Source organism: Cydia fagiglandana, chromosome Z (assembly GCF_963556715.1).
Source record: "Cydia fagiglandana chromosome Z, ilCydFagi1.1, whole genome shotgun sequence".
Lineage (NCBI taxonomy): Eukaryota > Metazoa > Arthropoda > Insecta > Lepidoptera > Tortricidae > Cydia > Cydia fagiglandana.
This window is the reverse complement of record NC_085959.1, coordinates 22,546,839-22,559,302: the sequence shown is the minus strand read 5'-3', so window position 1 is coordinate 22,559,302 and position 12,464 is coordinate 22,546,839. Positions and strand designations below refer to the sequence as shown.

Below are 12,464 nucleotides of genomic sequence, written 5' to 3'. Positions count from 1 at the left end.
AGTGTGTCGGCAAGAAGGCTCTGAACGGAAACTATGATCCACGACTGTTGTCAATTTATAACTGTCTACCTCTTTCACATTTAGTTGCTTTACCTACACATTTATTCATAAACTAAGAACAAACTAATAATACTCTTATGAGGTTAAAATCATAAAAATCAATTATCAGCAGGATGCCGTTTCCATATGGTTACGGTTACGCCGTATATAGCAATTAAAAGTTAATTAATTCTGTATATACAGGTTCCATGCTCCCTTGGGGCTCCCATAAGGGCCCAGTGATGCTGCCTCCAGACTCAGATCTCAGACCCGGAGAGTTTGTTATGAGACTGCTGTTTACAGAGTTCACAGTCCAAGCGGAACGAAAGATGGAAGCTGTCATGGCCGAACCACTAGTAAGCATACATTCATTTTATTCTGATGATATCTATCTATCTACTAAGCCATTTTAATCTGCGTTACAGTATGTTGCTAAGCTTAGTGTGCAGCTTGCCAAAGGCTTCCTCTAGCTCTTTCCATTGGGGTCTGTCATGGGCCACTCTTCTCCAGTTCGGGCCCGCTGTGAGTTTGAGTTTATCCTCCCAACTTGTTCGAGGTCTCCTCTGGCTCCGTGTGTAACCTCTTGGGTACCAATCCGTTACGATCTTGCTCCATTTTGCTTTTGAAATAAATGCTTAATTAATGTTAATCCAATTTTTTTCTTACTCAGGAAAAACCATTGAATAAGACACTGCAGCGTGGTGAAGATCCACAGCTGGATCAAATACTATGCGCCTTTGGAACCGTCGCCGAGCACTGCTTGCCATCTCTCCTGCGCGCCTTATTCGGCTGGCTGGAAAGGCAGATGGCTGACTCTCCTCAACTTAGTGAGCAAGCAAAGAAACCGCATCAGGATCTCAGAAACAAAAGGTTTATTATATTTATATATTTTTTGGGAGAATATTACACCGATATCGAACGAGCCTCAAAATGAGAACACAAGAACTGTGCGCGCGCCACATCGAAAAAAAAACCTATATACAAATTTCTTTCCTCCTTTCCTTTATATGGAAATGAGTTTCTATTGTTTCCCATAAAGTTAAGTCATAATCATAATGTATTGTTTGTCCGCATTTTCGTTAGTCATAATTTGTTTATGCTCAGAAACGCGTAACTTTTCAGGATTGTCATAAAACAAACCTTACCTAACTTATCTATAGGATAACCTTACGAAAATCCTGAAAAGATAACGGTTTCAGAATTATGACTAATGATATTCTGACTATCATTACATTTTATGACTTTCAATAATTACGTCAAACAAAGGAATTATACAACAAAATAGTCAGGTGTATTTTTTATTATATTGATTTGTTTGAGGTTATTAAAACATGTAATTGTTGCAGTATTATCTACATCGTGTCGGGCAGCGGAGCGGGCACGGAGGCGGTGGAGCGCAGCTGCGAAGAGCTGCAGGCGGAGAGGCGAGACCTCGCCGTCGAGTTCCTCTTCTGTCTCGCTCTCATCGAGGTGTTGAAACAACTGCCCTTTCACCCAGGACATGAAGATCTCGTCCAATACATTGAAAATGTAGCTTTTAAGCGTTTCAATTATAAAGAAGGGTATGTATCTATTGATGTTTTAAATGAGTAACTAACATTTAATTGTGTTGGTTTAAATATCTGCTTGAAGCGAAGTGATAATTAACAAATACAGTTCGCGTACGAGATCCGTGGAAGCGAAATTAAAACCCGCATGGCCTCGCTCACCCACGCCAGGCGCAGTGCACATGGGACTACATGCGCGAACCGTACAGTCAGCAGCAGAAGTTGCTAAGCGGGCGAGGTGTTCAAAGTGATCTTGACGCGACTTTATTGTTAAGAGAATAAGAGCGTGTCAAGGTAATTTTGAACACCTCGCCCGCTTAGCAATCACTATACTGATATTTTCAAAAATGAAATCGATTTATATTGGGGATAACAGTAACCCTTATTTTGTTTGGTTTTTAAGCATAAACTAAATAATACCAGTATTGTTTACAGATTACAATCAAACCCAAATGCCGCTAATGTGCACATAATAGCAGATCTCTACGCGGAAGTGATCGGAGTTCTAGCGCAATCTCGTTTTGCTTCAGTCAAGAAGCGGTTCACGGCGGAACTTAAGGTACTATATCAAATACGAAGCAGTGGCGGATTTGCAGTGTTGGCTGCCCTAGGCCGCAGCCGGCCTAGCCAAGGTTACAATCGCTATCGCTTCGACAACGAAAAGCATTATGTCTCTCTATCACTCTTCCATATTAGCGCAACAGTGACAGGTGCGTTTCGATCGCTACGGAGCGTAAGCGATTAGCATCTTAGCTACGCGGCCAGGTCCTGTAGGAACTACTAGCCGCCCCTTTCTCAGTACCTATAATTATAGACTGCTGTCTTGTTGCCACCCCTAATATCTGGGCACTCTAGGCCCGGGCCTACTGTGCCTTAGGGCAAATCCGCCACTGATAATACAGTTCGCAGATAAGGCAAGTTATTTAAACCTATAATCTGTTTATTTCTGTTTTAGGATTTGAAAAGTCGCGAGCCTTCGCCGCATACTACACAAAGTATTATATCCCTCTTGATGGGTATGAAGTTCTTCCGCGTGAAGATGGTGCCGATCGAGGAGTTCGAGGCGTCGTTCCAGTTCCTGCAGGAGTGCGCGCAGTACTTCCTCGAGGTCAAGGACAAGGACATCAGGCACGCGCTGGCGGGCTTGTTCGTCGAGATCCTTGTTCCCGTCGCTGCCGTAAGTATAGTTGGTCAAGCAAATCTTGTCAGTAGAAAAAGGCGACGAATTTGAAAAATCGCGGGCTAGCAACATTACGTTTGAATTGTTCGAAAATCGCGTGTCATTTATATCTTGTCTGTGGAACTGTTTTGCTTACATTTCATCGTTGTTCGATGTACATTGCTGTTTTTTGTTCGTTTCCTAGGGATACCACAATTTAGTTTGCTTTACATTGCTACTGACATATCCGGCTTGCAAGACTATATATTTTAGTTAATAAGCAAGAAACATTGTTTTACAACAAACATGGGTTATATAATTATGAGGTATATTTCATTTGCTTTAGCAGTATTAAAAGCAGTGTCACTGCAATTCTTCACATATCAAGTAGAAAAGCAGTGTTACACTAAAAGAATAACCTAACAAGAGTATTTTTCTGTAGACGGTGAAGAACGAGGTGAACGTGCCATGCCTAAAGAACTTCGTCGAGATGCTATACAGCCACACGCTGGACGCCAGCACCAAGTCCAAGCACCGGCTCGCGCTGTTCCCGCTCGTCACCTGCCTGCTCTGCGTCTCGCAGAAACAGTTCTTCCTCGCGAACTGGCACTGCTTCCTTGCCATGTGCCTGTCGCATTTGAAGAACAGAGATCCCAAGATGTGCAGGGTGGCCTTAGGTAAGTTCTGAGCCGTACAAACATCCTATTTTACTATCCATTAAGACTTATTTAGTGTAATTGATTATGATCTTTATGTTTTCAGAATCATTATATCGCTTACTATGGGTTTACATGATAAGGATAAAATGCGAAAGCAACTCCGCGACGCAATCTCGACTCCAAAGTATAGTCAACTCACTGTTCCCCAAAGGCTCGAAGGGCGTAGTACCACGTGATACTCCTTTAAATATCTTCGTCAAGATTATACAATTCATAGCGCAGGAGCGATTAGATTTTGCTATGAGAGAGATCGTCTTTGATCTCCTTATGGTCGGTAGACCGATTAAAATAATAATGACCCCGGAAAGAATGTCCATTGGTCTACGTGCGTTTCTCGTGGTGGCAGACAGCCTCCAGCAGAAGGAAGGCGAGCCGCCAATGCCGCGGACGTCGGGGACGCTGCCCTCGGGGAATACTCTCCGCGTCAAAAAGACGTTTCTCAACAAAATGTTGACTGACGAAACCGCGCGATCTATTGGAATGAGCGCATACTTCCCGTACGTCAGGCGAGTTCTAGTGGAGATCTTGAGAGCCTTAGACGCTCATTATGGAAGACCGTTAATGTTGACTAATACTCAAAACGTGACCAAGGAGCAGGAAATAAACACTGGCGAAAGGAAACCTAGGATTGACTTGTTTAGAACATGTGTTGCTGCTATTCCAAGGTACGCTACCAATAAATATGAACTTAGTTTTCGTTAAAATGTAGAGATTAACGTGGTATTACTTATTTATTACTGTTCTAATGGTTTTATCGTTATAACTTAGTGTTATGTCATTGCAGACTGATTCCTGAAGGCATGAGCTCGAGCGAGCTGGTGGACCTGCTGTGCCGGCTGACCGTGCACATGGACGAGGAGCTGCGAGGGCTCTCCTTCCAGAGCCTGCAGACCCTGATCGTGGACTTCCCCGAGTGGCGGCAGGACGTGCTGGCGGGATTCACGCAGTTCCTGGCGAAAGAAGTCCAGGTAAAATCTATCTACCCACTATCCTGAACACCTTTGCTGATGTTCATTACCTACGACTCTGAACGGTTTACATTTTCGATATAAAAAACACAACTTTATTTACTTATCTAAGACGTTACGGTTTTTCATCTTCTTCCACCTAGCGTTTTCCCGGCCTAGCGCCAGGGTCCGCTTTCCTGTCCAATCTTCTCCACTTTGCCTGGCCTTCTGCATCCTCGGGTGTGAGATTGTTCTTTCCCATGTCCGCTGTCACGACGTCCAGCCAGCGCTTCTTAGGCCTACCGCGTCCGCGTGATCTAGGGCCTAGTCAAAATATAACTTAGTCTTGATACGTTTAAATCGATATAAACATTTTTTTTAAACCTATTTAAAAGAAAAAGAAGCGACAATCAACTCTTTTGTATATTCAGGACACGTCGCCGCAACTGGTGGAGAACGGTCTGCGCATGCTGCTGCAGCTGATCACGAGCTGGAAGAACGGCGAGCCGGCGCCGGCGCCCGCCGCGGCCAAGCCGGAGCCGCTGGCCGCCGTGGTGCGCGTCGCGGAGGCGCTCGCGCTGGTCATGCTGTGCCAGTGCAAGGCGTACCCGCGCCGGCTGGCCGTGCACATACTCAGGTGAGGATACTCAGTTTCATATAAATAATCAGAGCCGTTTTCGAGTAACCAATTTAAGATATTTGTTTTATCCAATTCCTTTAAACGAGCAATTCTTGTTTATTTGTATATATATCGGGAATCTCTGAAACGGCTCTAACGATTTCAATTAAATTTGCTATATAGGGGTTTTCGGGGGCGATAAATCGACCTAGCTAGGTCTTTTCTCTGAGAATTTTTAAATTTTTATGTTTTCATTTATTTCTTTTTCTTCTTAAGTTAGGTTGTTTATAACATGAATATAAAAGTAAAATACAAAATCACACAAAAAACAATAAAAAATACATATAAACACATTATAAAAAACGCGTGCGCACAGTGCGTTCACCGCCATACAAGTTTGTTCCTAGGCCACGCCCCTGGCAGTGAATGCGTGGGCGTATTTACTATTACCAGACAGTACCAAAATTTAAATAATTGCTATAAGGTCTGACGATTATAGGACACAAGTGATTTTAATTTTATCAAAAGATGTATCACCGTAGGGAAACGAAGAGTCTCCTGGAGAAGCTCGGTCTGACGGCGGAGGAGTGCGCGCTGATCGACGCGGCGGACGCGCACGTGCCCGCGCTGGCGGAGCGCTGCCTGCCGCTGCTGCCGCCCGCCGAGAAGCAGGCGCTGCTCGCCGCCGGCCAGCCCGACCTCGTGTGCGTCGCCGAGCGCAGCCATGCCGTGTGGACCGCGGGTGCGCTACTGTTTACTGCAACCTCATAGCGTTCGCTTTATAAAGTGTTTGCAAACACTACAGATGATGTGCAAATTGAAGATAGTTTTTGAAGATTTGGAAAAGTTGTATATAAAAACTTTCTTTATTTTTACGAAATTTATAAGCCTACCTACTGGACATACAGTGCCCAGTGTCATATTAGTCTGTGTCTCTCATCTTTATATCCTAGCTTACTGCCCATCGCGAGCTGCATTCAATCATCTGGTCTCACAGCGTCCATAGTATAAGACCAAAACTATGCATTAATGATGCATCTTACCTAATGTTACTAACACGTCCCATATAAAACACCCTTTTTATGTGCTGTATATCTATTATATTAATAATACACATTATTTAATAGGTATTCAACATGACGATACATCAACTAAAAACAGTTGGAGTGGCAGTGCTTCAAACGGGGCAGATCCTTGGGAGGTAAATATTACTACATACTCGTACTTATCTAAGAAAGTAGTCCTTTTTATTATTAAACAGTTTATATGGTAGTATTTTAAGTCATTTTTAGATAGATTTCATTGTTTGCCAAACCTAATATGCCGCGTTATATAATGTTTATTTGTCTCCCCGTGTGTGTGTGTGTGTGTGTGTATGTATTCCGTGTTGTTGTGTTGGTGTGACCTGCAGGCGCATTGTTCGATGTTGCAGGTGATCCTGTTCGGTCTACTGGAGCGCAGCCGCGTCCCCTCCCGCTGCCCCGCCACCGTGCTGCACGCGTGGCCCATACTGCACGCCCGGATACAAGCGTTATACACGATCATAGAGCCTGCGTAAGTTACAACTATTGGCACGATAGGTACTCCTGCTATATTACGAACATTTAGCTAATTATTATATTCAAGATATACTTTTTGTCGACATTGACATTCAGAACATTGATTTAACTTTCACGATTATTAAATATTATTCAATTGCACAAGGGATTTAATCGCGTATTTAAGTTTTTATATTTACCTCCGACGTTTCGGGTAGTTCGAAAAACTCGCGCCGCTAGAAGATGTTGATGTCAACTGGAGCCAGTCTTCTCCGAGACCTCGGGGACAACGCCGTCGGCCAAACGTCGGAACTAAATCAACTTAAATACGCGATTAAGTCCCGTTGTGCACTTTAATATTGACATTCAGTTAACATATGGCGCCACCTAGTTCCACTGTCAAGGTTGGGTTAACGATTTACACTTTACAGTGTAAAGTTTACACCTATTCTAAAATTAATAACTTGTTTTCGAATTAAATGATACAGTTACATTTTATTTATGTAATGTTACAATGCGCAGGCCCGTGAACGACAATCGCGCGTCACTTTTGTCAAGAAGCCCAGCTCTACCGAGAAAACCAGAAAAGGAGAGGGACGGATATATGCAGGTAGGATAGGATCATATATAAAATGGAAGTATAAGTCGAAATATTAGCAATATACTTGCGTACCTACTTGTAAGTTGATGCTTGCTCGCAACATAAATACAGATAAAAGGGTATCGTCTTGGGTCGTCCCATTCGTTTTTCGTCAAGTTCTTAAATTAGTCCTATTCAGATTTCGTCACTCATTCAGATTAGTCCTATTCAGATTTCATCACAATCGTCGGTGGCTTTCAATGTAGAATGAGTGACGAAAGCAGAATAGGACTAATTTAAGAACTTGACGAAAAACGAATGGGACGACCCAAGACGAGACCGACAAAAGTGGTGTTTACATATTAATAGTTCATTATATTTGCAGTCAGTTAACAATATAAACAATACAAATTTTACATGACATTAAAGTTCTCCACGTGTACGTGTCGCCTCTACGTGTTAGATCTATATCCCCGCGCCTATCAATAGACCGGGATTTATAGGACCGTGAAATCCAAGGAAATAACGATGTGACCATTGTGTGTCCAGGTGTGGAAGTACTACATGACGATGGCGTACCTGGTGGTGCCGGCCGTGCCCAGCCCCGTGGTGCGCTGCGCGAGCCCCGACCTCAGTCTCAGGTGCCCCACGCTTCTCCACTCGCCATTACTAATGTCAATGAGAAATAAGCAAGCTTTAAGTGCTCACTATACATGACTTTCTTTACTTACCGGTTTTTTTTGCCGATACCGAAGTTTCAGCCGAAACCAAAACTATTATAGACGTATTAAAACGTTAAAAAAATGTCGGTGGCCTTTCCGCATAGTTATCATGGACAATCAAACACTTATAGTTCGTGCAAGTTTAGTGGTTTAATAAACCAATAACTTATTATAAATGGGATTTTATCAATGTATGGAGTGATCACTCTAAGCTTATTTATTTATTTAGGCTAATACCAAAGAATTGTTTATTGTACATCCGACGTCATAAAACTTTGTAGCACGTGGGCTATACTATACTGAAAGTTTCGGGATTCTGATATATGAGATGACTTATTTTTTCTAAGTCCAGAAATTTTCAGTATGACCTAAGTAATTAGAAAAATGTAAACATGTTTGACGTCGACTGTACAATCAATAACTCTTTGCTAATACTATGTATTAAGAGACATGTTCACAACGAAGCTGTCTATGAACAAATGCTAAGTAAGAAAGATATTGAATAGTATTTTTCACCTCAGCAGCTCGAACAAGGGTACTTTGCTTCTTAAAAACAGTGAGCAAAATGCGATTTTGCTCACTGAGTCGTTTTGACTCACTCAGTGAGCAAAATCGCATTTTGCTCACTTAGTGAGACAGTATGAGTGAGCAAAATCGCATTTTGCTCACTGAGTGAGACAAAATGTCATTCAAGTGACTTTTATAGTCAAATGTCATTTCAACATGCGGGGTCTAATACGTAATAAGTTCGATATACTTGGGTTCTATTATCTCTGTCCCTCTAGGTATGTTCTCACTGCTTAGGGTGAAAAATTTTGTGTACTACACGAGATCAAAGTTATTTACTTCTCGTGCGCTTTTGAATCCCTTACTACGCTCAAGATTCTAATTTAGATTCACTCGCTACGCTCGTGAATCTATTATAGAATCTTTCGCTTGCACGGGACTCAAAATAAGCACTCGAAAAAATATCAAACTTTGATCTCTTCTTGTACAAATAACTATTGTTCATGTAGATATACTCATCGGACACGTCTCTACTTGAACACGTAGCATTACACTATACAACAATGGTCGATTGTGACTCATTTGTCTTGAAAATTTTTAATCGTTGTGTGTGAGCATATTTATAACGTAGATTAGTAAGATACCGTCCACATATCTTCATCACTGCCCTGTTGGTTGTATTTTATATTTAGATACACTCAATAATATATACATTTTATTTGAAATTTACAACATTACAATGTTATTAATCTGTTATTTCCTATTTGAATTGTCTTTTATTTTATTTATGTAAAAAAATATATTTATTGTAAGAACATAATTTAATATTAATTTGCATATATTAAATTTTAAAACAAATTAGCGGTCTGTATAGACGAGTTAATTTATATCGGGGCGAATTATTAACCATATTTGTTTTAACTTTGAGTCCCTTCCATCCAGAGCAGGGTGGGCTACTTGGACCTTATGACCAATAAGGGCAAGCGATACGTCACCGGATAGGTTATTCTCAGTTGTAAAACCTTTACTATGTATATCAGTATCCATACAAATTTGTCCATCCTCCTTTGCTATTAAAGGATGGCACTTGAGAAACAACAAATTTAACTTAATTTTTTTTTCTTGACGATGTGGTTTATCTGTCAATTGAAGTTTATTAACCTGGGCAACTGTAGATTTTGTATGGCAAAAATGACCAACCTATAACAATGACTTAATCTCAAAATGAAACGTTACAATTTTCCGTAATTTCTGACACTGTTATGCCCGTTAAAGATATAGGCCCTGGTCTCCACGGTTCTGCAGTTATGTTGAAATTTAGCTCCGATTTAAATCACCGTATATGCATACTGAATGAAGACAGGTCATATTTTGAATTTGCCTCCTAATATGTGTATGAAGCGCATGAATTTTATGTATTTTTTTTATGCTGAGCTACAAACTCAGTTACAATAATATTGTTTAAAATCTTTGATTTTAAATATCCAAGCGATAATAAAAGCTTCTATTGAATGAAATTTTGCTAAAGTAAATTGATAGTCAATACTTTAGTAACTTAAATAACGATGCTATTGAAACTTTGATTTTAGACAAGGGGTATTTGCGAAATGGAAGAGTCCTTTTAGAAATATTTTACGATTCCCTATAATATGAACTATTATTGTCGCTCGCGTTTTTCTATTTGCCGTCAACAATATGATATTTTGTACCTTGGGTTAATTAGCTGCAGTAATAGCTTAGATTCCAACACATACCAAAGTTTATATACACCGCATAATCCGAGTGAATATAGTGTTGAGTATGATGCGAATGAATATTGTCGTGGGGTAGCGATGGTATAGATAGAGCGAGCAGCTGTGGGAGGGCGGTGTGGAAGCAGTAGGGCGGAAGTATGCGGCGCAACATAATCCTCTGTTCAGTAGCACTGACGCGGAGGCTTGGCTCGGGGGCGCGGCGCTCAGCTCCTCGAGCGAGAGCCTCAACGCGCCGGGCGGGTTCTTCACGCTGCCCTTAAGCTATGCGCGCGGACACAAACATCACAAGCGGACGAGGTGGACATTTGACGCTCGCTATGTGCACGTCGCATTCGTTCCTTCATTACATCGTGCGGGCGCCGGTTCCATCTTGTTCCTTCACACCACTCGTCTGGTGCTCCTATAACGAGAGAGCTTATCACACACCGTCATATATTTCAAACAATTTGTGACATCAGCTAAAAATGTTATGTACACCATCGAACCATCACCACAAATATTTATCGTCTATCTATATAGATGCTGAGCGATAGATTGATGATGTTGATAAGTTTTTCGAAAAGCAACTGTAGATAAAAAGGCGTTCTTACAAGTGACTCCATATTATTGTTGTCAAGATTTTGAGTTCACGGCCGGATTTAATTAATCTATCATTTATTTATATCAATATCTCAATAACCAAGATGAAACCGGCGCTGCAAATTCTATACGTATGGGAATTTGTAAGACAGTGACCTATTTGTCGCTGTAGTCTATCGTCATCGCTCATTTCACGCAAAAGGTTTTGTGCACAGCTAGCGCACATGTATCATTACAATAACCTACTGAAAAGGGTTAAACATTACGTTTTCTGACACAAAACATGTGCTTGTATTACCATACTCTATATGTCCGCCAGTCAATAGGTACATACATACCTAAACGACGCATACATGTCACACTCATACTGAATGGTAATAACGTAGCAGGCTTTGTTATTTTGTTTTGTTTGTAAATGACACGTTTTATATGTTCATGAATGCAGTTTAGTTTTAGCCGCTCTCAGTCGCTTATGTCACGGCACTCGCTAACGTAAGCGTGTGGAGGCGTGGGCTGGTCCGTTACATATCGATATTGAGGAATTTAGTCTTGGGAACTTGATACAGGACGATTCACTAAAGCTGGCAATACATTGTGTGGATTGGGTGCATAAATCCGCCCTTTCCTTTAAAGTTGCACATGTTCGGACAATACACACGCAATGAAATATATATAATGTCTTTTGTTAAGTTATTTTTTGATCCCAGATTTAGTGAATTTGCCTGTACCCCATCATAATCATACTGCTACCTACTTCATTTGAACTAAGCTTTTAGATTTTTGAAATATATTTAAATAAGTTCGTTAATGTTATTCGTATAGGTATTATATTGCACCGCGAGGGGAGGGGAGGCCAGACCCATGCAACAGTCTTGTTGTAGACAATTTTTAATATAACAGTTATTTTTCAATTAAAATTCTCCTATGTGGAAAAAGAAAAGCACAAAATTTTTATATTGGCTCATTACTTGATACTTGAGAAGCCGTTGATAGACTTGCAATGGAGAAAATGCGTGTGAAATGATAATGATGTTTGACAAAAACTCTAAGTGCTTTCTGGGGCCTCCAACTGTCTCCATAACAAATTTCACCTAAATCGGTTTAGCGGTTTAAACGTAATAAGGCAATAGACAGACAAACATGCATTCAACTCAAAATTAACGCTGTTATAGAATACCAGTTTACAAGCAGTTTTGTAATAAATGACGCTTAACTCGGGGCTGAACAGTTTTAAACTCATATCTTGAATTAGAGTAAATTGACAGCTGAGCTGTGGACATCTTTTTCGTTAACTTCACATTTAGCAGAGTTACACAAGTTCATGTCTTCTTAATTGTATGTATGTACCATAAATACTTGTAACCAAAAATGACGTTTCCAACTGTTGTCAGTTTACTTTTCCTAATTCTGATAGGGATATCATTATTAGTACATACTACTTTGCAGGCGATCGACTATATGTACTAGACTAAGTAGTAGTATAATGGGTAGCCTGGCAGCGTTTTAAACAAAATTTTGCTGATCCGTAGTAGACATGTAATATGGGGATATTATTTGTAAATATGACATAATTGTAAGTGTGGTGATAATTGGATGTATTGCAGGAAATAACTTATGGTCTTTTTATCGTTTACGTCCATTTGTGTCTGTTAAAACCGTTCATCTGCAACGCTTGTTATTATGATAAGTTTTATAATTTATACATGCTTTTTTCAATACCTTAACAGGTTTGTGTTTATGGAGCTTTTTAGTGA

General features: G+C 40.6%; 1 protein-coding gene across 2 annotated transcripts in view; it reads left to right on the top strand.

Annotated features, from left to right (window-relative positions):
* Positions 1-246: 246 nt before the first annotated feature.
* LOC134678374 (protein furry) overlaps positions 247-12,464 on the top strand; it is a 108,450-nt gene continuing 96,232 nt past the window's right edge. Inside the window, exons 1-15 of one of the 2 annotated variants that reach the window (XM_063536925.1) lie at positions 247-395; positions 710-909; positions 1,386-1,601; positions 2,022-2,145; positions 2,542-2,763; positions 3,188-3,422; positions 3,508-4,129; positions 4,249-4,432; positions 4,843-5,048; positions 5,573-5,772; positions 6,158-6,231; positions 6,463-6,584; positions 7,091-7,178; positions 7,698-7,789; positions 10,300-10,428. In XM_063536925.1, coding sequence (XP_063392995.1) covers positions 249-395; positions 710-909; positions 1,386-1,601; positions 2,022-2,145; positions 2,542-2,763; positions 3,188-3,422; positions 3,508-4,129; positions 4,249-4,432; positions 4,843-5,048; positions 5,573-5,772; positions 6,158-6,231; positions 6,463-6,584; positions 7,091-7,178; positions 7,698-7,789; positions 10,300-10,428 — 2,861 coding nt within the window. In that variant the 5' untranslated portion in view covers positions 247-248. The remainder of the gene's footprint in view (positions 396-709; positions 910-1,385; positions 1,602-2,021; positions 2,146-2,541; positions 2,764-3,187; positions 3,423-3,507; positions 4,130-4,248; positions 4,433-4,842; positions 5,049-5,572; positions 5,773-6,157; positions 6,232-6,462; positions 6,585-7,090; positions 7,179-7,697; positions 7,790-10,299; positions 10,429-12,464) is intronic. The other variant, XM_063536926.1, reaches the window with a different exon arrangement.